The sequence below is a fragment of the Biomphalaria glabrata genome, chromosome 8, assembly GCF_947242115.1.
Source record: "Biomphalaria glabrata chromosome 8, xgBioGlab47.1, whole genome shotgun sequence".
NCBI lineage: Eukaryota > Metazoa > Mollusca > Gastropoda > Planorbidae > Biomphalaria > Biomphalaria glabrata.
In genome coordinates, this window is record NC_074718.1 from 11,475,712 (window position 1) to 11,501,427 (window position 25,716).

Consider the following 25,716-nt stretch of genomic DNA (forward strand, 5'->3'; position numbering starts at 1 on the left):
ATTAATTACTGGTTACTTGTTTGATACCAAAAAGAGAAATTAATCCTTCAGTATTAAGAGATATAGTTTATTATGTGGGGTTTGTCCCCTTAGATAATTGTACACGTTATTTCTCCAACACCCATTCTCGGATCAAGTTGAAACTTTACACAATTATTTATTACACCTAACTAAACACGATAAAATTTAAAAAATTAACCAATGTCTTTTAATAATTTAATTAGTTATTAAAAATTAATATTTTGTTAGATAGGCTATCGAAAAAGGGGAAATAAATTCTACTTTATTGAGATACATTGTTGAAAAATGTTCTTCCCCTTGATAAGCCCCTTTTTTTAATTTTTATTTTTTTTGCATGTTTTTCTATATTATTTAATAAGATTGTTAGACTTGGATGTACAAAGTTTTATATTAAGACTTAACTTATGTTTCCGTTGCGTAAAATGTGGCGCTTTTCGAATTGTACAAAGAACATTGACAGCTGTAAGAGCAATACGATAATCATGATTGTGTGGCCATCCCAATGACGATCATTGTGTCCTATCTGTGTTTGGGTTATCGACTGGTGACAAGTGGAAGTGGAACTAAAGTAATGTAGACAATGCTGTCACATAGATCAGATCTACCTATTTATACTGACCACCTATCGATATTGTGAAACACATACGTTCAGTACCAGATTTAAAATTGAGAAGGCCCTAAGCTATTTGAGATATGGGGCCTTTTCTGGGCCATCAGTAGTCCAGATATATGTCAGTGCTAAATGTTTCTTGGGGGCCCTAAGCTGTAGCTTGTGTTGCCTATAGGTAAGCGTGGTCGATAGGCCTAGTGCGCTTCAACTTGGCTTGTCTTGGCTACCCGACTCGGGCAGAGTTGCGTTTACTGAGTGCCTAAAGCCAACTCCTAGATACCCCTTGCCCCCACTGGTCCACAAATGAGATTGGACCAAAGCGCTCTGAGCATGCTATAAGCATGAAAGTTATAATAATAATAATAATAGGTAAGCCCAAAATCCGGCACTGAACACTTTTCTTTAATTGTAACTTTTGTTGTTGCCATTGATAAGAGTCTAGAATAGTCCAGATCTAACACAATACCAATTCTACTATTCTAGCTTTCGGTCTAAGCTATGTGTCTACCAGCTGAGACATACACAACACATATGGCATTTTTGAAGCCACTTTGTTTTAATTTATAGTGACATTTGAGGGTCACCAGCAAAGCTAATTACACACACACTAGCTCCAAGGTCAAAATTTAACACAGATGTGTTGGCCTGATGTGATAACTCGTGTGTGATGTCCACTTAGTCCAGATCTAGATCTAAACGCAAATCTCTTAATCAATTTAAATTCTATATTTCTAGGTCCAATTTCTTTTTGCTCTTAGTTTGGCCTTATTTCTTTCCAAACGTTTACTAGAGTCTAGTAGTACTAGATCTAGATCTACATTCATAGAATACTATTTAGGTCAAAGGACGCGAGGAATTTTACAACTACACACCCACAATTACACAGGTACACTCTAAAGTGTATAGGACTAGAACACAGGCGAGGAGCTATTTGCGCGATTAATTTCTTGTAATGCCAGATCGAAACTTTAGATCTAAATCTAGTTGTGCATTTTGACCTAGACTGTAAAGAATATAGACTAGATCTAGATAGATTATAAATATAATCATATATCTAGAAGATCATCTAGGCTAGATCTAGTGACACACTTCACATTTCAAGGCATCGTATTATATAACCACATAATACTTACCCTTGTCTTCGACAATAAATCCACACAAATAAGAACAGAATATCAATGAAAATAACGGGACACAGCTAATCCAAAGAAATGGGTGAAGTTATTTACAATGCATACCATTCAACAGGTAAAGAAAGGCGATATCAGCAGACGTTCTTTTGACAGACCACTATCAACTTTTGGACAGTTTCCCTCGTCTCGTCCTCGCATTTTTCCACCCCTCTCCCTTCTCTTGCTATCCATTCAGAAGCAGACTGTCTCGTGCGACGAACTTTTTTTTTTCTCTCTTCTCGACCGAGGTTGCCTGTCAGACGATATGAAGGTTGACAAAAAATTTCTAGGTCGTACTAGCCGAGAGAGGGGCGTAGACACCGAGAATTAGAGCGAGGGGTTCGGTGCTTGTGGAGTTTTACTATAATAGCTCTAATCTAGATTCTCTGTTATCATGTCTAGAAATCAAAACCGCGTATAGCCGCTTATGTTAGTTCAAAAAATACTTTCTAAACTTTTGTAATCTGACTTATAGTTTGGGCTGCGAGAATTTTCAAGCTGGCGCCAGAGTGTTTCGAAAGATGACTTCTTCTGAGGTCACGGGTCACTGCGGTGACACGCGAAAGAGCAACATGGTATCTTGGTTGTGTGGACATCGTTACAATGACCAATACATAAAGTATTAATTAACTATTACTGGAATTACTTCATAAAGTCACTTATTCTAGTGAAAAAAAAAAAATAAAATGCAGTAGTTTTACATTCAGGCTTATTGTTTCATTTGCAAGAAATTTCACAGGTGGCGAAAGTTGTCAAAGAGCTGTCAAGTTGACAGCTGTAAGAGGATTCAGTATTGTGTAGCCATCACAATGACGAGCCTTGTTTGTCGACTTTGTGTATGTGTTTAAGCTAATCAGCTGGTGACGAGTGGAACTACTTACTAGAGTAATGTATACGACGAAGTCGTTTAGTTCAGATTTACTTTGTTATATTGACACACGTATCAATATTGTTACACACATACACACACACACATACTGCAGACGTGCTTGAAAAATTAAAGACATGGGGAGTGGGGGAGAGAAATGAGGGGGGGGGGGGTGTTTGAGATTTTTAAAAATATTTGGAAAATGTTTTACATGTTTCGGATGTTCCTTCAGAGTTGAAGATAATTACTTCCTAGTCCAAACCTCCCGCAGGACGACGGGGGATGGGAGCGGGCAGGGTTTGAACCCGGGACCATCGATAAATCTGAACGACAGTCCAGCGTGCAAACCGCACGACCAGGCAGCCATCCTGCTGCATTTATGAATTAAGGGGCGCGGTGGCTGAGCGGTTTAGCGCTTGGCTTCCCAACCTGGGCTCCTGGGTTCGAACCTATGTGAAGACTGGAATTTTGAATTTCGGGATTTCGGTTGGTCGTTGTGCTGGACTTGTTCGTTAACCATTAGCCAAAGAAACAGAAGACCTTAACGTCATCTTTTCCTCCATAGATCGCAAGGTCTGAAAGGGGAACTTTTTGTTTAACTTTATTTATGAATTATTTCTTCTTGTTTTCTTTGCTGCATTTATGAATTAAGGGGCGCGGTGGCTGAGCGGTTTAGCGCTTGGCTTCCCAACCTGGGCTCCTGGGTCCGAACCTATGTGAAGACTGGAATTTTGAATTTCGGGATTTTCAGGACACCCCTGAGTCCACCCAACTCTAATGGGTACCTGACTTAAGTTGGGTAAAGTAAAGGCGGTTGGTCGTTGTGCTGGACTTGTTCGTTAACCATTAGCCAAAGAAACAGATGACCTTAACGTCATCTTTTCCTCCATAGATCGCAAGGTCTGAAAGGGGAACTTTTTGTTTAACTTTATTTATGAATTATTTAGTTTCTTTATTTTTGCCTGTGAACGCTCGGCTGTGTTCCGTGTATGGTCTTTATTGAATGAAAACTTCTGTAGAACAAGAAGTTAATTTTTTGTTATCACTTCAAATGCATTTCTATAATGTACCTGATCTAATCGCAAGAGATTGGCTCTAGAATCGGATATTTGGCTAAGTGTCATTAACCACTTGGCCCCCTTACTAGTTCGAATACCGATGTAGACCAGAAATTTCAAATTAGGATTTGAATCGATCTGAGTTGTGTGTAACCCCAGAGCGCACTGAGCAAGCTAAAGCATGAAAGAAGTTCTATACAAGTTTGTGAACTAGATTACTATCTTGTATTACGCAGCGACGTCAAGCTCAATCTCCTTCGGGTGACATAAATAGAGTGGTTTATAAGAAGAAAATCATTCCAAAATATCAATATTTCTCAGTATTGAAGTTGAACGATCCGTCATGTTGTTTTTATTATAGATTTAATACGTTACGCTCGCTATGTGTAAAATGATACCCCATTATCATTAATGGACCAATCGGAATCAGTTACACGGGTTGTGTCGGGTTACTAATTGTTTCTCGACCCAACAGGTTGTTACCTTACATTACAACTGAAGGTATTGGATGACATTTGAATCGAGATTACACAAGCTTAGACTTATGCTATTTATTAAGAGTGGTTTTCTATCTAGATGATTGTAACAAGCTTTGTTTTAAATTTGAACCCGTTTGATATTTTAAAGATTAGTTCAAGTTGAAATGTTTCTTATATGCACCACCGTCTTGTGTGAACATGGAATAAATATTTAGATAATTTCAATGTTACATTTGTTATGACATGATTAGGATTTAGTTATTTGTTTCGGGAATAAGGGGAAAGTTTTACTTAGTGACAAGTCACGTGACAGATAGTTAAAAAACAAGAACTCTCTAGGCGACGCTTTAGAATCAAGACGCTTTCTTATTTTACAGTAAGAATAAGAAGAATTATAGAGACGGCTAGTAATGGAGGACATCGGGCGGTGCCCGTATTAAGTATTAAAAGTGTTTGTTGTTTGTTGTTTCAACAACATCGTCGACTCTATGTATCGATTGTTGGCCTTTCGTCAGTGTTCTCTGTTCCAGTATTGAGTTCAGTGTTACCTCCAGTTGGACTTAGTTACATTTTTAAGTACTAAACACCGCGGAAGAGCATAACATACATCAATAATGACACTAATACTACAGTGTCTAGTGTGAACATTGCACGCAACCTACACAATCTTAAGGCTATATCAGTGGTATCACTGGCATCACGTGTCTCGTATCAACATGGAATAATAATTACACAATCTAAATGCTGTATCAGTTGTATCACTGGCTCCGCAATGTCTAGTGTAAACATGGCATAAAAGTTACACAATCTAAATACTATATCAGTGATATCACTGGCACCATAATGTCTAGTGTGAACATGGCATAAATGTTATACAATTTTTATGCTACATCAGTGGTATCACTGCCATCACAATGTTTAATGTGAACATCGCATAAAAGTTACACTATTTTAATGCTATATCAGTGGTATCACTGGCATCACAATGTCTAGAATGTACACATCATAAAATAAACAGCAAGTTTAATTTTAGAAAAGACTAGTCGACCGGCGGCGTAGCATACGCCGCTATTTTGCAGGGCCGGCCTTAGGCGTCTGCAACCTATGCGACCTATGCGACCGCAGTGGGCCCGGCACTTTCATAGGACCCGCACTTTCATAGGGCCCGCTCTAATTCAAGGTGTAGAAATTATTAAATTAAACCATTTTATAACTTAAAAGATATTTCCCGCGCCCTCCTGTCGATTTACCAGGAGCACCTTCATAGGACTCGCACTTGCATAGGACCCGTGCTTTCATAAGACCCGCGTTATAAACGATTGACACTAGCTGACATTGGCTAGCGTTAACAGAATAGATCTTTTATTGATTATTCTTGGCATTAGAAAACTATATCGATGTAGGTCAAGCTCGTTAAGTGACTTAACACTTGAAAAACAAACTTTCGGGCTAAGCAGGCTAATGCTACATTATAATAAGGGCCCTAAACGTTTAGTCCGCCCACGACAATAGATAGTGTGGGAGGGGAGGAAATGGAGAAAGTTTTATTGGCGCTATGGTTCAAGAAAACATGGTCTTCGTTTTGTAAAGATTTGTTGATGTTTATGTTAAATTAAAATGTGCTAGTTTCTCTTGACTTTTAGCAGAAGTTGATTTTTGTTTTAAAAAGCGCTGAGAGATAAAATGTAAACACGGCTAAACATAGAACACACAGTTATCTATACAAGGGGAAACAACCCAATTTAAGACGCAGCAGACGAGAGCGAAAATTTGTGCCCATGAAATGTTTGGCCAGAGAAACGTTTTTGCAGAAGTCAAAACGAATAACTGTCTTGGGACCCAATCTATTGGACACTGGCGGATCCGGGAGGGGAGGTTCGATCGCCCCCCCCCCATTCGACTGTCCCCCTCCCCCATTTTTATGTAGAAATCATACTTTGTTAGCAAAATTAGTTAAACATGTTTATAATAAAATGTTTATTTTATGTCGATCCCTCTGGTGTGATGGCCGACTCGGTGGAGTGAGGGGGGGGGGTGACGATTACATCTACTGCTCTCCCCACCCTAACCCAATGAGTGGGGAGGGGAAGGTCCAATATGTATGCAGAAATCATAGTTTGGGAACAAAATTAGTTGAATATCTATAGAATATAAGCTACTTATTGCTATTGGAAACCATTTGTATACTATGTCGCACCGCACTCTAATCTCTTATTAAATCATTGGTAAATATAAAATGAAAGAGCGTAGTTGGTACCAGAAGGGACTGTGGGAGGGTCGATAGATAAAAAAAAAAACAATTTCAATTTACTTGTACAGCCTTTCTCAGAATGTTGAAATGTAATCATTTAGCTGCTCGCAACATAAAATTTTTTTTAAAAGTGTTCATTTGTCTCAAAACACTAGTTTTTTACATTCAGAATTGTCCAGATAGATAGATAGATAGATAGATAGATAGATAGATAGATAGATAGATAGATAGATAGATAGATAGATATAGAGACAGACAGACAGACAAACAGACAAACAGACAAACAGACAAACAGACAAACAGACAGATAGATAGATAGATAGATAGATAGATAGATAGATAGATAGATAGATAGATAGATAGATAGACAGACAGACAGACAGACAGACAGACAGACAGACAGACAGATAGATAGATAGATAGATAGATAGATAGATAGATAGATTGATTGATTGATTGATTGATTGATTGATTTTTTGATAAATTGAAAGATAGGTAGTTTGATTGATCGATTGATTGTTACTAGCTATTTCTAAGGATTTACATAACAAAGTCTCTGTGTTGTTCTGTTTCTCTTACTAGATCTTGTCTAACTCCATTTCTACTCAGTTTATCAATACAGGAATAAACTTTCTGTAGGAGCTGCTTTGTGCGTCCTTTATAAATACAGCAAGCCACCAAATGTTTACATTGCCAGAGTTAGGTCTTCCTGCGCCTCATTTCCATCTGTTGAAACCTTTCCGCTATCTCTGCGGCTCCACCATTTCTTCTTATTCCGTCGACGGACTTTGGTAAAAAAAAAAAAGGGGGGGGGGGAGGAATGAGTTGGTGCGACTTCTGCTTGTTTATGTTTATCTGACAATTTACTCGGCACACGCATTTAGCTAGATAAGTAGATCACACACTGAAACTTTATGCCAGAGAGACATTGGGAGGAAGACGATAAGGTATGGGGCGGGGGGGGGGGGGGTTAAAGGTCAAGAGGGTAGCAGGGGCGGGAGGAGCTTTAGCAAACAGTAGTTAGTAAGTTTAATGTCTGTCCTAGAAGTTCCAGACATTCATTGGTATGTTCTAGTCAAGGTCTAATGCAGTGTTATGGAGTGCGAGTCCGTGTTTCTATGGTGACCCAGGGAAAGAGGTTAGCGATTGGCTGTGAATGATGCAACATAAATGGCATCGTCGTCACTTTTGGTCTTAGGGCAGACGACTAAAAAAAAACTAAGACTGAAAGGTTGTGTAATTGTAGTGAGTTAGATTTTGTTAAAAAATATTACTAAAGTCTACTACATGTATTTCTTTTTATCACAAGTTGTTTTTGTCAATATTATAAATACAGTTCTATTTAGTTTGTTCACAAAAGGAAGTTATTCAAGCTATTTGAAGCTTTATAAGTTAAGATATACTAGTCGACCACGGCGTAGCATACGCCGCTATTTTGCAGGGCCGGCCTAAGGCCACTGCAACCTATGCGACCACAGTGGGTCATGCACTTTCATAGGACCCCCGCTAATTCTGGGTGTAAATTGTTAAATTAAACCATTTTATAACTTATAGCAGATTTCCCGCGGCCGCCTGATTTACCAGGAGCTCCTGGAAATCTCCTGAAAATGCAAAATATACGAAAAAGTCATGGGAATCTCCCGGAAATTATTAAAATCATTTGAAAACTCACAAAAAAAATTCCTGAAATCTATAGACAAAAATTGTCATTTTGAGGTGTCATTCAATATGGAAAACGCCAATCCTACGTGCGATAAAAAAAAAACGGCATTATGCAATACCCGTAATTGTGGAATCTGGTGAAAGAAGCTTCTCCCGACTCAAACTAGTGAAGAATTCTCAAAGATAGATTGAAACATTCGGTAATTCTTGCTATTGAGCGTGATCTATGTAGGAAATACAATTGTTATGATATACTGTATGATTTCACTACAAGCAAGGCTCCTAAAGTAATTCTGTACGTAGTAAAGAATGAATAAAATGCAAAGACGAATTTTATTTTCTAATACGAACTCTTAATTTTCACTTATTATCAGTATCCCCACCCAAACGTGGCCTCTCGAAATCCGTATCGCATAGGGCTCCGCAATGGTTAAGTCCGGCCCTGTTACTTAGTGACGGGTGAATACAGAGCAGATTACTTGTTCTCTTTCCATGACTTCTTGATCACAATGTTTAAGTCCGGCCCTGCTATTTAGTGACGGGTGAATACAGAGTAGATTACTTGTTACTTGTCTACGACCGGTAACAGTATGCAGGACGACAGGGGATGGCTGTGGGCTAGGTTCAAACCCGAAACCATTTTGACGACAGTCTGAAGGGCACACGACACGACCAGGCAGGACCCTTTGTTTCAGCTTTTACCCACCGGCAGGGCTTAAAATATTCAATCTCGACATATATAACTAAATTATTATCGAATTTTACCTAAAACAAATTCAAAATAATAAAAAATAATAATAAAATAATGAACTTTAAATATTTGTATATCAGAATAAAATATTTTACAACAATAGAAAGTTTTGCGCCTGTGACTTTCATCAATCAACGTAGGACCTCTGATCATTAAGCCACCAAAGATAGTTTTAAAAGGTTGTCTTTTGAACCGTGTCATGTGCATTTTGACGTCAAAATCCGCCCAGATATCATACCTTACCGTGCTGAGGGAGGTTTTGGCTAGGATGTAATAATCGATAAAGTATTTCTATATGAATTTCTAAAAGTCAAAAGTAAACGCTCTTTCTTCCAGAAACAATAAATTTAAACTCACCAAAAACTATGGATCTACTCAATGTACATTAGCTAACGGAGATTTCCAGACATGGCGGAAAAACTATAAAAGCGGGGAAAAAAACTAAAAAAAAAGCTCAGCTATTTGGTGTATCCGGTGTATGGAATAAAGAAAGTGGTGATAAACTAGTTTTTTTATTTTTAGCAATACGCTAATTTTCGTGCACTTTTTAGCAAATCAAATTTTTCTTGCACTTCCTCTTATAACAGAAGATGAACTCAAAACTTCTTTAAAAATACAAATTGCACAGACTAACTAGCGACAATAACGCAGAAGTTCCCCTTTCAGACCTTGTCGTCTATAGAGCAGATGATGTAAAGGCCATCTGTTTCTGTGGCCTACTGTTAACGAGGGTGTCGTGTGGCCAGCACACTGACCAACCGCCTTTACTTTTCCCAACTAATGTCAGGTACCCATTAGATCCCGAAATCAAAACCTCAGTCTTTATCCGGATACGAACTCGAGACCTTTGTTCTGAAACCAAGCGCTTTACCGCTCAGCAACCGCGCCTCCAAATAAAAGCAGAGTTAATAAAAAAAAAAAATTAACCTTCACGCTTGAACCAAAGAATCCACTTTCTGTGTGATCTAAACCAAAACCTCTCAGGTATTTAAAGTTTAGTTATATAATGTTGTCAATACATTACAGGCCTACATAATTAGATCTAGATATATGTAGATCATGTCTATCATTTAGAACAGTTTTTAAAAAAATGACGTCAACAAAACAGATTTTAACTCCTTTTTTATATTGGCGTTATCTGAAAAGATTAGCATTGCATTTAAAAACTAGAGCTAGAAATTTATTAGCAATTTAATATCAATTGTAGAATTAATTTAATAATATCTTTTGACTTTTAGCACTTAAACGTCCTTGACATACTTTAGTTGAACTTGCAAATCTCCAATATATATATATATATATACCACCTGCTGTGAGTATTGGATCTACTGGAGATAACCTCATTCTCAAATGGTCTATTTTTAGACCGTGACATATATTTTATTCCTCGTGTACCATCAGCAAATTTATATTTACCCCAGTATTTTCCTTCAAGCAGTATCTCTGTATTTATTTATTTTAGTACCGGAATAGTAGAAATTCCCCACCTCTGTTTTTCTTTTTACCACAGTAATCTTTCCTTAACGTTTGGGAGTTCTTGCCCTTTGCGCCAGAAATTTGATACTCAGAAAGATAAAATCTTTAAGAAGTACAGCTATTGGGAAGGAAGTTAAGTACATCGAAACACAATAAACATTGAGAGTACAGTACATTTTGAAACTTAAACGAGATATTCAAACTATAATAATCCAAAAACAACAATTACTAATAACAGCATAAAAGATTTAAATACTGACATTTATATTTACCTGTATAGTATGTCTGTTTTTATCCAGGATATCTATTTCCGGACTCTGATGCTTGACATATGAACTTTTCTCTTTTAAGACGCAGGTGGGTGCCGTTACATTATCGTCTGCCTTATCCATTAGGGTAACTTCCGGTTTTGACGCCGGTAGTAGTCTTTCCTCCATGTTGAACTCTGACGAATTGTGAAATCCTTGCTCTGCAGTGGGTTTCGTGTGTTCTGTAGGCTGGGGTTCGTTTGAACCCTCTCTTTTGGCCGCTTTGGTCAGCTTTGTCCACTCAATGCCCGAGCTGTGGCGTTGCAATCGGTGGTATGGAGGAGGGCGAGACCTCCGGGCGGTGACGTCGTCATCGCTGCTGGTGCAGTCGAAGAGAGGCGGGGGAGGAAGAATGGGGTCATCGTTAGGGTAACTCCTTCTGCTTGACCGGCGGCGACGCTTAACAACATGTCGGGCAGCAGGCTTGTCAGCATCACCTTGGATACTATATCGAGCTGCATTTCCCGTTTTTGTGTCGCCTATAAACTCTTTTGGAATTGTCTGATTTGGGTTACCAACTAACGATTCAGAGTGCCCAGTCAGGTTTGTGGGCTGGGTGGACAGAGGCAGGGCCGGAGCGATGTCTACCCGTGTTATCATTTTAACCTGTTCGTAGATGTTACTTAGTAGCTCAAGACGCTGTCTTTTGCTCAGATCCTCACTGTTTGAGATGGCTTGCTGAAGGTTCACTACCGGCTCTTGCTGCAGGAAAAAGCTTGACTGCTTCGACTGTTGAGGCTGCTGATGCTGATCAGGGAAAAAATGGCGGTGATGGTGGCGGTGGTGGCTGCCATGATGGTGATGATAATGGTGATGCCGGAGATGGTGCTCGCAGCTGTGTTGGCATCTTTGATGCTGGTGTTGATGCTTGCGCTCCACTCCTTTTTGAGCGAAATGTTCCGATCCGATGGAAGCGCGGCCAGATTCACCCCTCACCTCAGACTTTGGACTGCATTCGTCGCAGCTACTCGATCGGATCATTTCCCTTTTGCGAGCAAAATTTCTATTTTTATTCACCTCGTTTTCATCCGTTTCTTTGAGTTTTTCCCGTTCTTTTTGAATGATTCTTTCCAGGAATTCATCGTGGTCAGAATCGTTTGCAAGTCTGGAATCGAGTTTATTCTCTCTTGCCGGGCACAGCTCGGAGTCATCACTGACTCCATTTTTCGTCACCCTGGGTTCTTTATTTGTTTCGTGTCCTGAATCGCTTGGACCTGGACTTTGTCTGCCTACTGCCTCTTTGCTCATCTCGCAATCAGGGACTTGACTATACTTTGATAATTTAAAATCTTGTGTCTGTGACGTCAGTGGTTCTCACTAATTCTTAACCCTGTGTAAAAAAAAAAATAGACTTAAGTATAGTAATCAAATCGGAACAAAGGTACGCTACGCACATTTTTTGTACAAGTACTAGAGTTGTCAAACCTCAATGAATTCAACTCTCCTTATGTAGGTTAAGCAATATGGAATTTTGAAATGTATCACTGTATCAGAAAGCCAGGCTACACTTCGTTAAAATTAATGGACAGATACAGATAGACCTACAGATAAACCTACAGATAGACCTATTGCTTTGATACGTTTGAAGAGGAACTTTAAGACCTACCTGTTCAAATCTTAGATTATTTCGATTTTTTTTAAATTTAAGAGTGTTTTTTTTTAATAAAGCGCATCTAGTAAGTAGAGAGACCCTTTTATACCTTTTGGGCAGATGATGTAAAGGTCATTTGTTTCTGTGGCCTACGGTTAACGAACAAGACTTGGCCAGCACAACGACAAAGCCGCATTTACTTTTACCCATTAGAGTCTGGTGGACACAATGGCATCATAAAAATTCCAAAAAAAAAAAAAACAATAAAAAAAAAAACAAGTCTTCACTAAGGTTCGAACCCGTGAGCCCTTTGTCGCAAGCCAAGCGCTTTACGTATTTCTGAATCTTCTGGCTAAATGTACTAGTATGCACACAAATAAAAACACTGTAAAGAACTTGACGACTAAACTTTCAGCTTCATATAACTTTAATGACTATTAACTCTAACAATTCGTTACTGTAACATGTAGCGTAGAAGACTGTACAATATCTGTCAGTTTACAGTTAGCTATACTTCGTTGTAATTCATCTCTTCACTTCGTTGCAATTCGTCTCTTCTCAACTTCCATCGAGCCGTATTCCACAGAACAGACCAACGACACACTTCCCAGTGTCGCTCCAGGTCTCCAAAACTGAACCAAGTCGTAACAGACCAACGACACACTTCCCAGTGTCGCTCCAGGTCTCCCAAAGCTGAACCAAGTCGTATTCCAGTCTACCACATCAGAGCCGCACACGTCTTACATCGACTGTATCGACTGTAACGGCTGAAGTCCACTGTAGTTCGCTGTATAGACTTTAACGACAGTAGTCCACTCCAGTTAACTCTACCCTAGTTAACTTGCATCGAGTCGTACACATTTCTCTTCCACTAGAGCCGCACACGTCTTACATCGTCTGTATCGACTGTAACGGCTAACTCACGACTCCATACGACTCACTTTCACATTAACTTTCTGGCTTATATAGAGTCCCTAATCGCTTCTCCAAAGTTGCACAAACACTCCTAGTACCCTCTGGAATAACATGTCAGGAAACGTCACATCCTGTCTTTATTTATACACGTAGATTCCAGAAAACACTCGCTGCAGAGTCATCAAGTCGGGGTCACACGTAGTGACCTTTATCTGTCACTGTTCATTAGTAACTGTCCCCCTACTTAGATCTGTTCGTCCCCTGGAACAACACGTGTGGACACGTCACATCCTGTCTTTGTTTGTACATGTAGATTCCAGGGAACACTAGCTGCTGTGTCATCTCGCCGGGGTCATACGTTGACCTCTACCTATCACTGTTCATTTGTAACACTGCCCCCTTCTTAGATCTGTTCGTCCCGAACAGATTCCACTTCACCACGATACTGAAGAAACCGATTGGCGATCAAGAAGGATGCTTTGGTAGTTGCCCCCTTCTCAGAGATGTTCTTTCAATCTGGCAGTTGTCCATCTTCTTTCCATAGAAGAATGGGAGCCAAATCCTCATTTTTCAGCAGTTCTTCACAAATGTTTTCATCAATCTTGGTGTGGAAACATCGACCTTCAGATGACGACATTGGGCACTCTTGTCGAGAAAATTCATCAGCATTCTAACGAGTTCGTGCTTCACTGTCTGAGTTTTACATTTTCAAGCATCTTTTTACAGAGCTTCTTCAGAGATAACTAGGTTCATCACAGTACAGCAATATTCACATGCTCTTCTTTTAAACAACAGCAACTGACTTGGGTTTGTACGATGTTGGGTTGATCTTCTTGTACAGTTCTGTCACAGATGGTTACTCACTACAGTTCTGACATCTTAAACTACTTCTTTTCTGTCCTTCTTGCTTCAGACTTAATTAGCGTTCTTCTAAAACCTTTGTTATACTTCTGTTCTTAAATTATTCTTTAGTGGCTTCACACTTTCAACTGATAGTAAGGCTTTCGTCTTTGGTCTGATGGTTCCGGACAGAATCTTCCTAACAACATGGGCTATGGAGTTTCATTAGTGCAGGTGGGGGTCTATCAACGGGAGAAGTGGTGGGGCTTGTTTTCTAACAACATGGGCTATGGAGTTTCATAAATGCAGGTGGGGGTCTATCAGTGGGAGAAGGGGTGGGTTTGTATCTTGATCTTGTTGGAGCCATCCACGTTGCACTCTGCATATGTCGCTTTCTCCGCCTCCTTAATTTGATATTTCTTTGGTTGCGTTGATGTCGTTGTCGTTGTCTTGCTTTCCTGTCGATCAATGCTGATGGCAGCCACTTAGCACATAGGAAGGTATTGTATTTCATAGCTGTAGTCATCAAGACTGTAGATCTAACAAGTTGCTTCAGCATTATTCTTCGATGGGTGCTTTGCGAATGAGCTGCAAGTCCACTTGAAGGCAAGTTGTCAAACACGTCATCACCTTCATCCGAGTCTGGAGGACTCGACTGTGGGGCAGGTTGATAACATTCAACGTGCAAAGGTCCATCAACTTCAGCATCAGTTTCTATTGTAATTCCTTGACTATCACCAGGGCTTCTCACGCCTACCTTGATAGCTGTACAAGCTTCTGTTAAGTCTAGAGCTTGTTGGTGTATTTCTAAGCATTCACAGTCTTCTTGCATAGCTACGTACGTACAGTTCTTTTCAAACGCATCAGTGCAGTAATCAAGCTTCGAGTTCCTCTCGTAGACACTGGCAGATAGAAGACAGAAGTCTTTAAGGCCCACAGCAACAGGCTTGGACGCAGACCCAACGTTGTCTTGATCTGTTTGGCTAGTTGAGGTACTCATATCAGGTATATCTATAGCTAAAGCTTCGGTCAAACTATAGGTCTCTTCTATTGTTTCTTCAGCGGTCTCATTCTGCTTCTCGTTGAAATAGTAACAGCTACCGTCTCTTTTCATTTCCCGTGGGCCACATTCGTTTGGTTTACCATCACAGTCACAGACAGCACAACCATCACCAGCATCCCTATCGTAATTGTCTGTATCGCCACATTCTTGGTTGGACAATTGTTCGATGTTCATTAATGGTGTAGTTCTTTCATCTGTCGACTCAATCTGATACTGCCGAGCGCTCAGCAGCTCGCTCATCGCGATTCTCGTTTGATCTTTTATTGTATCTGTTTGTTCTTCTGTCTTGTTGGGCGTGGTAGCTATTTGTTCATTTTCATTCATGACTTTAATCAACTGGTTAAATGAAGAAAATCTGGTGTTGATTTCTGATTCTATCTCCTTAATGCTCTCTTTCACCGAGTTCATTTTGTATTGCAAAGTTCTCAGGAGCTCCATCGTATTAGGTTTGATTTCAAATTGGCAAGTGTCTGGATTCTCATCTTCCTCCAAAAGGGCTTGTCTGAGACGTGCTGTTAGCGTTTCCTTATTTCCGTTAAGCTGTAGACCTCTTTCTCGAAGCTCTTGTCTAAGTTCTTTCATGTCAAGTTCATTAAGAAGTTTGATGGAACACATTCTAGCCAGAAATATCCCACTTCTGACACCAATTGTTACGTATTTCTGAATCTTCTGGCTAAATGTACTAGTATGCACACAAATAAAAACACTGTAAAGAACTTGACGACTAAACTTTCAGCTTCATATAACTTTAATGACTATTAACTCTAACAATTCGTTACTGTAACATGTAGCGTAGAAGACTGTACAATATCTGTCAGTTTACAGTTAGCTATACTTCGTTGTAATTCATCTCTTCACTTCGTTGCAATTCGTCTCTTCTCAACTTCCATCGAGCCGTATTCCACAGAACAGACCAACGACACACTTCCCAGTGTCGCTCCAGGTCTCCAAAACTGAACCAAGTCGTAACAGACCAACGACACACTTCCCAGTGTCGCTCCAGGTCTCCCAAAGCTGAACCAAGTCGTATTCCAGTCTACCACATCAGAGCCGCACACGTCTTACATCGACTGTATCGACTGTAACGGCTGAAGTCCACTGTAGTTCGCTGTATAGACTTTAACGACAGTAGTCCACTCCAGTTAACTCTACCCTAGTTAACTTGCATCGAGTCGTACACATTTCTCTTCCACTAGAGCCGCACACGTCTTACATCGTCTGTATCGACTGTAACGGCTAACTCACGACTCCATACGACTCACTTTCACATTAACTTTCTGGCTTATATAGAGTCCCTAATCGCTTCTCCAAAGTTGCACAAACACTCCTAGTACCCTCTGGAATAACATGTCAGGAAACGTCACATCCTGTCTTTATTTATACACGTAGATTCCAGAAAACACTCGCTGCAGAGTCATCAAGTCGGGGTCACACGTAGTGACCTTTATCTGTCACTGTTCATTAGTAACTGTCCCCCTACTTAGATCTGTTCGTCCCCTGGAACAACACGTGTGGACACGTCACATCCTGTCTTTGTTTGTACATGTAGATTCCAGGGAACACTAGCTGCTGTGTCATCTCGCCGGGGTCATACGTTGACCTCTACCTATCACTGTTCATTTGTAACAATATATACATACATACGCCTAACTCTCTGCTTTATATTATACTAGACATATGTTACCCGCGACCGCGGGTCTTTGTTTGCGCATTACTTTCGATATAGTCATTGAGAGTGTTTTGTAAACAATTAAACAAAATAATAATGTAATAAGTAAAGCGAATGTGTCAATGTAAAAATAGTGTGAATGAAGCTATCAAATAAAAATAGCTAATAGGCTTAAATCCATTTTTTTTTTCAAATTAAAACATTTGCTTGTAGGCCCACATATATTTGATTAAAATTTGAGATGAATAGACTAAAGTTTGTATGTTCATGTGTATAAAGTATAAAGTAGATCTTGAGGTAGACATAGATCTAAATCTACACTAATCTAGAGTTAAAAATTGGCTCTTATAGAGTTCACTCTGTGCTGCGCAAGCGTGACCTTTTTTTCATGAATGAATATAGGCCTATCTCAACACGGCTACGCAGCTTTAACGAACAGCGAACGAATGTATTAAAAATGCTTTAGAAAAACAAATTTGAATTAATTTGATTAAAATATGAAATGAATGGACAATAATTAGTATGTTTATGTGTTAAACCATAAAACTATCTTTGCGAAAGGAAGTTTTATCATCTTAGAGTCCAATAAGAGTTTTAGACCTAGGCCTAGGAATAGACTCGGTAGAGAGATGTGTTAATGTGTAACCATTTGGTAATGTCTAATGAAATAATGTTCGCCAGGAAATCTGTAGTCACAGATATCAGGAACTAATTTATGTAAAAAATGCTTTTGGATAATATAGTGGATTGGATTTAGATGTATGTTAAACGTAGCTAATGATCCTTTCACGTTATTTCTCTTTCGCTACGAAAATAAAATTAGTTTTGCGAAAATGGGTTTACCCGAAGTCGATACATTCTTATCTATTAAAAACTAAAAGAGCGATAGCTTTGTTAAATGAATGGGATTATAAAGTGAACAATTAAACGAAATAATGTTTAGTACGCGATTCATGAATGAATATAGATCTAGGCCTATCTCAACTCGGCTTCGCAGCTTTCGTAAATGGATGTAGCTTTAGAAAACCAAATTTAAATGTTTATTTGATCAAAATATGAAATGAATGGACTTTAATTAATATGTTTATGTGTTAAAGTATAAAACTATCTGTGCGAAGAGAAGTTTTATCATCTTAGAGTTGAATTAGAGTTTTAGATCTAGCGATGGGATTATAAAGTAAACAATTAAACGAATTAATATTTAGTACGCGATTCATTACGGAATTGTCTAATGAAAGAATGTTCGTCAGGAAATCTGTAATCACAGATATAAGGAACTAATTAATGTAAAAAATGCTTTTGAAACACAAAATTGAAGGTTAATTTTATTATATAATGAAATCAATGGATCTTCTTTTGTATTTTCATGTGTCAAAGTAAAAAACTATCTGCGCAAAGTGTATTTCTTAAAATTAGATCTAGGTCTAAATCCTTTCGATCTTTTCTCATGTCAACATTGTTAACCATGGCCTAGATCCATAAAATACTATAGCTGTAATAGAGTCGGACAACTTTATTTTTTTTGAGGGTCTTAAGTTTGTTTTAGGGCTACAATACATACACTACGGTCTAAGTTGGTACCCAAGGAACATTCCTGCCTAGTTTTATCAAGATTGGTCAAGCGGTTTTGATGTCTATAAGTAACATACATCCATACATACCCCTCACATTCTACTTTATAATATAGATACATGTAGGCCTATATATATTGAACACTTGGAGTGTATTTACAAAGAAATTGCTTGTTTTAGCTTATAATATAAAATCTCCTTACAGAGGAAGAGAAGCACGCGTAATAGTCACACATACACACACAGTCTCTCTCTCACACACACATACACACAAAACGGTAATAAGATAAAAGAAACCTGTTCAATCACCACTCACCAGTCCGCTGAATTAACATGGAACTCAAAAGTCAGGAAATCACTACTTCTGTATCCTGGTAGTCACGTTCACACATACTTGAACTAAGTGTAGCCAGACCAATGTAGCACTAACCAAATGTTTTACGAGAGAAAAGTCCAGGTAACTACACGGACTGCTCACCCACTGGTGAAACTGAAGTGGGGGGGGGGGGATGCGCCACGGCTTCATCTTCACCAGCATGGAACCAGTGACGTAGTAGCGATTGTTTTATTGATCTAGTTTGAGTTGGCTGTTCGAAATCTATGACCTGAGAGATGAACAGATCAATGGGCAAATTGGACTAAAGTGATTGGTCATGTGACCATTGTCGTGTGAAACTTAAAAGACGAGTAAAGGGAGTTAATAAGTATGTTTTTGTTTTGTTTTTTGTTTGTTAGCAAAAATTGAGTTGGTATAAGCAGAATGGACACAAATAACAATGATTAAAAAAAATAATACTGTTGCAGCAAAAATAATATAACCATTGTAGATAGTTGTAGATAGACTTTTAAATTGTTTTAATTTAAATGTATCACTAATATAGTCTATCTAGCTTTTAGAAGTACTGTTTTATGAAGGTGTTAGTGTCTACAATTGATACTATATAGCATATTTTCTCTTTTAGATTAATTTAACAAGCAGAATAAAAAAAAAAAACACACCCTTATCTAAGGGGAAGAACTGTACATTTATATCAATATCTTTATTTGCTGTAAGATTTTTTTTATTTCTTTTAATCAATATCTTATTTCTTTTAATCAATATCTAACTAAATTTATTAACTAACGCAAATTAATTAGTTATTTTTTAAAAAATTAATTCATATTTTGTCAGAAACAATGAATAATTGTGCAAAGTTTCAGCTTGATCCGAGAATACGAAGCGGGGGAAATAAAGTAACAAAAATTGTACCAGACAGACAAAGTGAGTTGAAAGAAGCTTTGTCATTTAAATAAAAGACGATTATTCCGCCATAAGCATTTTGTATCTAGAATGCTCGTTGATCTTGATTTACCAAGTCTTTTTGTTTTTTATGCTAATTTCGACCACCCAGTTCTATTTCTTTAAATCACTCTGAAAGAAAGAGCACCCATCCAAAGACTACAGTGCGGTCTAATCGCCTACAGATTTAAATTTCTTTCGATTGTAGCACACATTTTTTATTATTATTTAGTTGGCTACAGCTATCTTTCAATATGCCGTCCTTGACATTTTGTCTACAGATTTTTAAATATATCCCAATGTTCTAATTTTCGGTTGTTGTTTTTTTTTGTTACCCTCCATTATATGGCCACCCCATTTCATCATATCGCTTTCTCTTCCCCCACCCCCTTATTTTATTTATTGCTTAATAAAGTCAACGGAATCTTATCTTACAAATCAAAGAGTAAACAAAGAGCAGATAACTGGGAGCAATTTTTTTAATGTGAAAATCTCCATTTGTTGCATTTTGCAAAATTTGTGGGTTGAAGTAATTTGGATACTTCCTCCATTACCAACCTACCAGTTACATAAATCTGTTGGATACTTCATGAACTACCGACCTACCAGTTACATAAATCTGTTGGATACTTCATGAACTACCGACCTACCAGTTACATAAGTGTATTACATACTTCATGAACTACCGACCTACCAGTTACATACATCTATCGGATACTTCATGAACTACCGACCTACCAGTTACATAAGTGTATTACATACTTCATGAACTACCGACCTACCAGTTACATAAATCTATTGGATACTCCATGAACTACCAACCTACCAGTTACATAAATCTGTTGGATACTTCATGAACTACCGACCCACCAGTTACATAAGTGTATTACATACTTCATGAACTACCGACCTACCAGTTACATAAATCTATTGGATACTCCATGAACTACCGACCTACCAGTTACATAAATCTGTTGGATACTTCATGAACTACCGACCTACCAGTTACATAAATCTGTTGGATACTTCATGAATTACCGACCTACCAGTTACATAAATCTGTTGGATACTTCATGAACTACCGACCTACCAGTTACATAAATCTGTTGGATACTTCATGAACTACCGACCTACCAGTTACATAAATCTGTTGGATACTTCATGAACTACCGACCTACCAGTTACATAAATCTGTTGGATACTTCATGAATTACCGACCTACCAGTTACATAAATCTGTTGGATACTTCATGAACTACCAACCTACCAGTTACATAAATCTGTTGGATACTTCCTCCATTACCAACCTACCAGTTACATAAATCTGTTGGATACTTCATTAACTACCGACCTACCAGTTACATAATTTCTGTTGGATACTCCATGAACTACCGACCTACCAGTTACATAAATCTGTTGGATACTTCATGAACTACCGACCTACCAGTTACATAAATCTGTTGGATACTTTATGAATTACCGACCTACCAGTTACATAAATCTGTTGGATACTTCATGAACTACCGACCTACCAGTTACATAAATCTGTTGGATACTTCCTCCATTACCAACCTACCAGTTACATAAATCTGTTGGATACTTCATTAACTACCGACCTACCAGTCCCGTACCTCAAAAACGTAGCACCTGTATTCAATCCAATAAACTGACTTCCTACTAAGTCGTCTCAAGGCTCGCGCTGATTAGCGCGCAAATAAATAACCACCACATTTCAAGTGCACATCTGATCCAACGGTATATCCGTTCACCGTTACATCCTTAGATCAGTCGCGTCTCTGTTTCCCCTTTTTTATCTTCGATGATCTAACAACGACATAACCAAGAACTTCGTTTGTGTATATCTCGTAAGAAATGGCGGAGGAGTTTTTGGGATTTAAAAAAAGAAGAAGAGGGAAGATAATGGCGTATGTCTGGGTGTTAGAGAAGGTGGTGGAGATGTTTCTGTCGGGTAGAAAAAAATAAGATATTCAAGCTAAGAGAAAAAGGGGAAAAAAAACTGGAGCTCCTGATTTTTTCCCCCCTTTTCTCTTATTCAAATATTTTACTTTTTTTAAACGTAACGTGAGGCGGATGAGGAAAGAGAGAGAGAAGGGGGCGTCTGGTTGGGGGAGGGCGCCTAAGGGTGTTCAAAACTAATAGGTTAGTAGATGGTAAAAGTTCAATACTTTGGGGGTGGGTGGAGGGAGAAGCGATGCTAAACGCGGACGATGCCAGAAAGTTCTGCTGTTTCTTCAGTTGTCTGGCGCGTAGGTAACACCACGGCCTGTGCGATGTTGGCGTAGTGAGTACGTTGTTTAAAGATGTGCTCATGTTGATGGTTCTACAGGGAGAAATCGCTCACCTAAAAACGGGTCCGTGGATAGGGAGAGTTTTTTTTTTTTAAATATTTATGCTAAGTTCTAAGAATGTGCCCTGCGTGTGTATGCGTGAGAGAGAGAGGGAGAGAGAGAGAGAAAGAGAGACGGAAACAGAGTTTCGGAGAGTGAGTAGAGACGAATAAAAAGAAGCAAAGTAGAAAGGAAAGAGCAAAGAAGGGGGAAAGAAAGACAGAAGGAGAAGGAGGGAAAGAGAGAGAAGAGAGAGTAAAATATGTCGACAAATATCAGTGCTAGAATGTAAAAAAATATATAAAAAACCAGTAAACCAGCTGTGTTGTCAGTCTCGAACTAGAACCCATATTTTCACTATCTTTTCTAGTTTGCGAGATCTAAACGGGACGGACGGACGGACGGACAGACAGAGGACGGACGGACAGACATTCCACACAAAACTAATAGCGTCTTTTTCCCTTTCGGAGGCCGCTAAAAAAAACAGTTAACCAGCTGTGTTGTCAGTCTCGAACTAAAACCCACAACATGAACTTTTTTTGTTGAGCATCTCAACAATATGAACTTTTCATATATAAATATCTATGAATATTTCAACAATTCAAACTATTCGTAATTTAACCTTTGAAGTATTCATTAAAAGAATATCTGAACAAGTTATACCATTTATAACTGAACATTTAAATAAGTGGATCTATTTATATCTATATTTAAACAAGTAGAACTATTCATATAGGATTATCTGAACAAGTCATAATGGAACATTTTCACTATTCACAACTAAACATTTAAACGCATTAAGGATGATTAAGCCAATGGTATCTGAACATGTGAGTTCACTTCTTTAAAGTTGAACTATCCCCATGAACATCTGAACAACTGAGATATAGAGCAGTCCTTGTGTTGGCTAATGAAAGACATATTTGAACGAAAAGCTAAGCTGGTGAAAATAAAGTTTACATTTAAATAGTATTGCATGCATTATTTTATTACAAACCTTATATAAACTGATTATGTCTGTCTATCTGGTAAAATTTTTTACACATGTATTGTTCCACATTTATTCCTCGATAAAGCTGAAACTTTGCATAATTATTTATTAACACAGACAAGAAATGAAAAAAAAAAAACATAAAAAAAAAATTTTTAATAAAAATTATAAAACTTTAAATATAATAAAATTGTTTTTTTTTTTAGTTAGGTTCAAAGCGGGTCTCAAACCAGTGGTTTCGACACTATCAGCTGCTTGAACGTACGACATTACAATTCTGCCAGCGGGTAATGCATACTTGTGCGATTATTTAATGGTATTTTCATGACGTTGACATCTAGATCGCGGTGGCTGAGCGGTAAAGCGCTTGGCTTCCGAACCGGGGCCCGGGTTCGTTTCCTGGTGAAGACTGGGATTTTTAATTTCGGGATCTTCGGGCGCCCGCCTCTGAGTCCACCCATCTCTAATGGGTAACTTACTATAGCTGCCCTATAGACCACAAGGTCTGAAAGGGGAACTTTTTTTTTTTTTTAGATCTAAAACTAGACCGAGGATTCTGATTTAGAGCTCCTAAGATCTAGTCTAGATTTAGATCTACTTCTACATCTAGATTCATATTATTTTCGTAAAAAATATAAGTTATCTTTAAAAAAACTTGAAGCATTTTAAAAAGTACTCAGTTATCGCATAAAATCGGTACTACAACTGACTACGCCAGTTGTTTTTATTTTTAATTATTCTTGACTAATTCCAATGCTAGGCCTTTAAATCTAGACTTAGAAAACGATGCTCAACATTTTCCTGAACATTCATTTATTAAACTCTTAAATCAATAATGCCTCCAATGCGGAAATTCCTGAACGCGAAAGTCCTTTCAAAACCAATGTTGCCTCTAGATCTAAGTGTAGTTCTAAAGCCAAATTTACATTAATCAATTTTATACCTTGAAAAATTATAACGGTCAAACTAGAGTTTTCCGCATATGGCCAACGAGCGAGTAAATCTTTTCTCAGCGATATACATCAACTGTTAAATTTCTAAGAAAATCGTTATAGCCGTTTGTTGAGATCCCTTATATATCTGAACACATTATTTCTCCCACACCCATTCTCACATCAAGTTGAAACTTTAAACATTTCTTATTGTGCCTAACAAAACATGAATCCATTACAAAATTAATGAATCAGTAAATTAATTGTTGGTAAGTAATTTTCTGTTCGATATCAAATTAGGGAAATAACTTCTACATTATTGATATTTTTAAGTGCGGAGTTCTTGCCCTTAGATAAGCTTTTTTTTTTTTATGTCGCTTGTTTTTAAAGGCAACTTCATTTACACTCAACACTTTCTAACTGTAATATAAATGAGTGAATCACAGTCTTCTCATGAAATATAACATACTTATTGATCCACTCACCACGATAATTACTTCCTACTAATTTGTGTACAGCGGTTATAGATGTATGCTATATTAGTTTTCCTAGAAATATATAAACCATTAAATGTAATAAAACAGGTTTTAATATTTTCCAATTCTGTCTATAATTTAGGGAATAAAGACATACAGGGCGTTGGACGAAAAAGTAGCCCGCCTCAATGGAAACCCTTTAGTTAGACGGACTACTTTTTTGTTCGCAATTGTATATAAAGCCATTAAAATATAACAAAAAAAGATGAAACAGAGCGGAGTGGATATTATTATTTGAGCGTTTTAATACAGGACGCCGTGTATCTTAGGGGATTTAGCAGCATTTAACTACAAGGCAACGCGGAAATTAGAACATTATAAGTTTAAGAAAAAAAAGCAATGAAAGTTATTTTCTAGATATTAGAATAATCTATAGGGCGCCGAGGGAGGGGAAATTGTACTGGGGGTAGGCCATTCTAGCGTAAGTCAAGAAGTATCACGTTTTGAAATGTCGCCTTCAGAAAATCTCGAGCCCCTTTTCATGCTTCCGCTTCTCACGAAATTTGTCAACATTTGAAAAGGTCTCTTGCTGAAAATATCTTAAACATTGACATTAATGCCATCTTACTTGGTTGATATTTACAACATGGATTTATAGCTTCAATGAAAAAAAAAATGTTTTTCGGTCCCCTAAAGAATAAATTGATTGGCCTTGCACCCGCCCCCTTTATTGTCAGACCATCGCGCCCCATTTGGCATGGCGTCACCCCTCCTCGTGGGTAGCGTGCTCCACAGTTTGAGAAATGATAATTTAGATCAATACAACAATTGTGTTCTAAACGATATGGAAGCGTTGAAATAGTAATCAGTTCTATACTTACTTTCAAAAGTATGTCTACTTCAAGATTTTATCCATTGATATCCCCGTCAGCAACTGGTCGAAACGATCCTCCTCAGCCCGCACTGTGATTGTATAATTATTAAACACATGTAAACAACCAGAGGCTACACATTCGCGATACATTTAATAAGCTTAATTATAGGGGGAAAAAATGAAAACATAGAGCCAAGGGCAGACCACCTACTCCACCGCTAAACGAAATTAAAAGAAAGTCTCTTTGTAAGCGCAGAGTTTATTCCCTTGGCGTTAACCTCATCTTTCGTCATGTCAAGACAGTCTCTCTCGTCGTACCCTCCCCCCAAAACTTTTTTCCCCTCGCTTTTCATTTTCCCACAAGAATTTTGTCTGTCCCTTTTTTTTTTTTTAGTAACGCGCAGAATTTTTGTAATGAATGAAAGCGTTTATCCACATAGATATTAAAGTTTTGTCATCTTTGTAATGTAAAATATTATGTGCAGATAATCTAGCTCGTTTCAAGACCAGTC

General features: G+C 38.1%; 1 protein-coding gene across 3 annotated transcripts in view; it reads right to left on the bottom strand.

Annotated features, from left to right (window-relative positions):
• The window catches only part of LOC106078540 (uncharacterized), a 187,743-nt gene extending 162,306 nt beyond the window's left edge, over window positions 1-25,437 (bottom strand). Inside the window, exons 1-2 of one of the 3 annotated variants that reach the window (XM_056037941.1) lie at window positions 25,212-25,437; window positions 10,621-11,986 (exon numbers count right to left, since the gene is read on the bottom strand). In XM_056037941.1, coding sequence (XP_055893916.1) covers window positions 10,621-11,904 — 1,284 coding nt within the window. In that variant the 5' untranslated portion in view covers window positions 11,905-11,986; window positions 25,212-25,437. Of the gene's footprint in view, window positions 1-1,764; window positions 2,018-10,620; window positions 11,987-25,211 lie in introns of those variants that run through there. The other 2 variants (XM_056037942.1, XM_056037943.1) reach the window with 2 other exon arrangements.
• Between the last annotated feature and the right edge of the window lie 279 nt (window positions 25,438-25,716).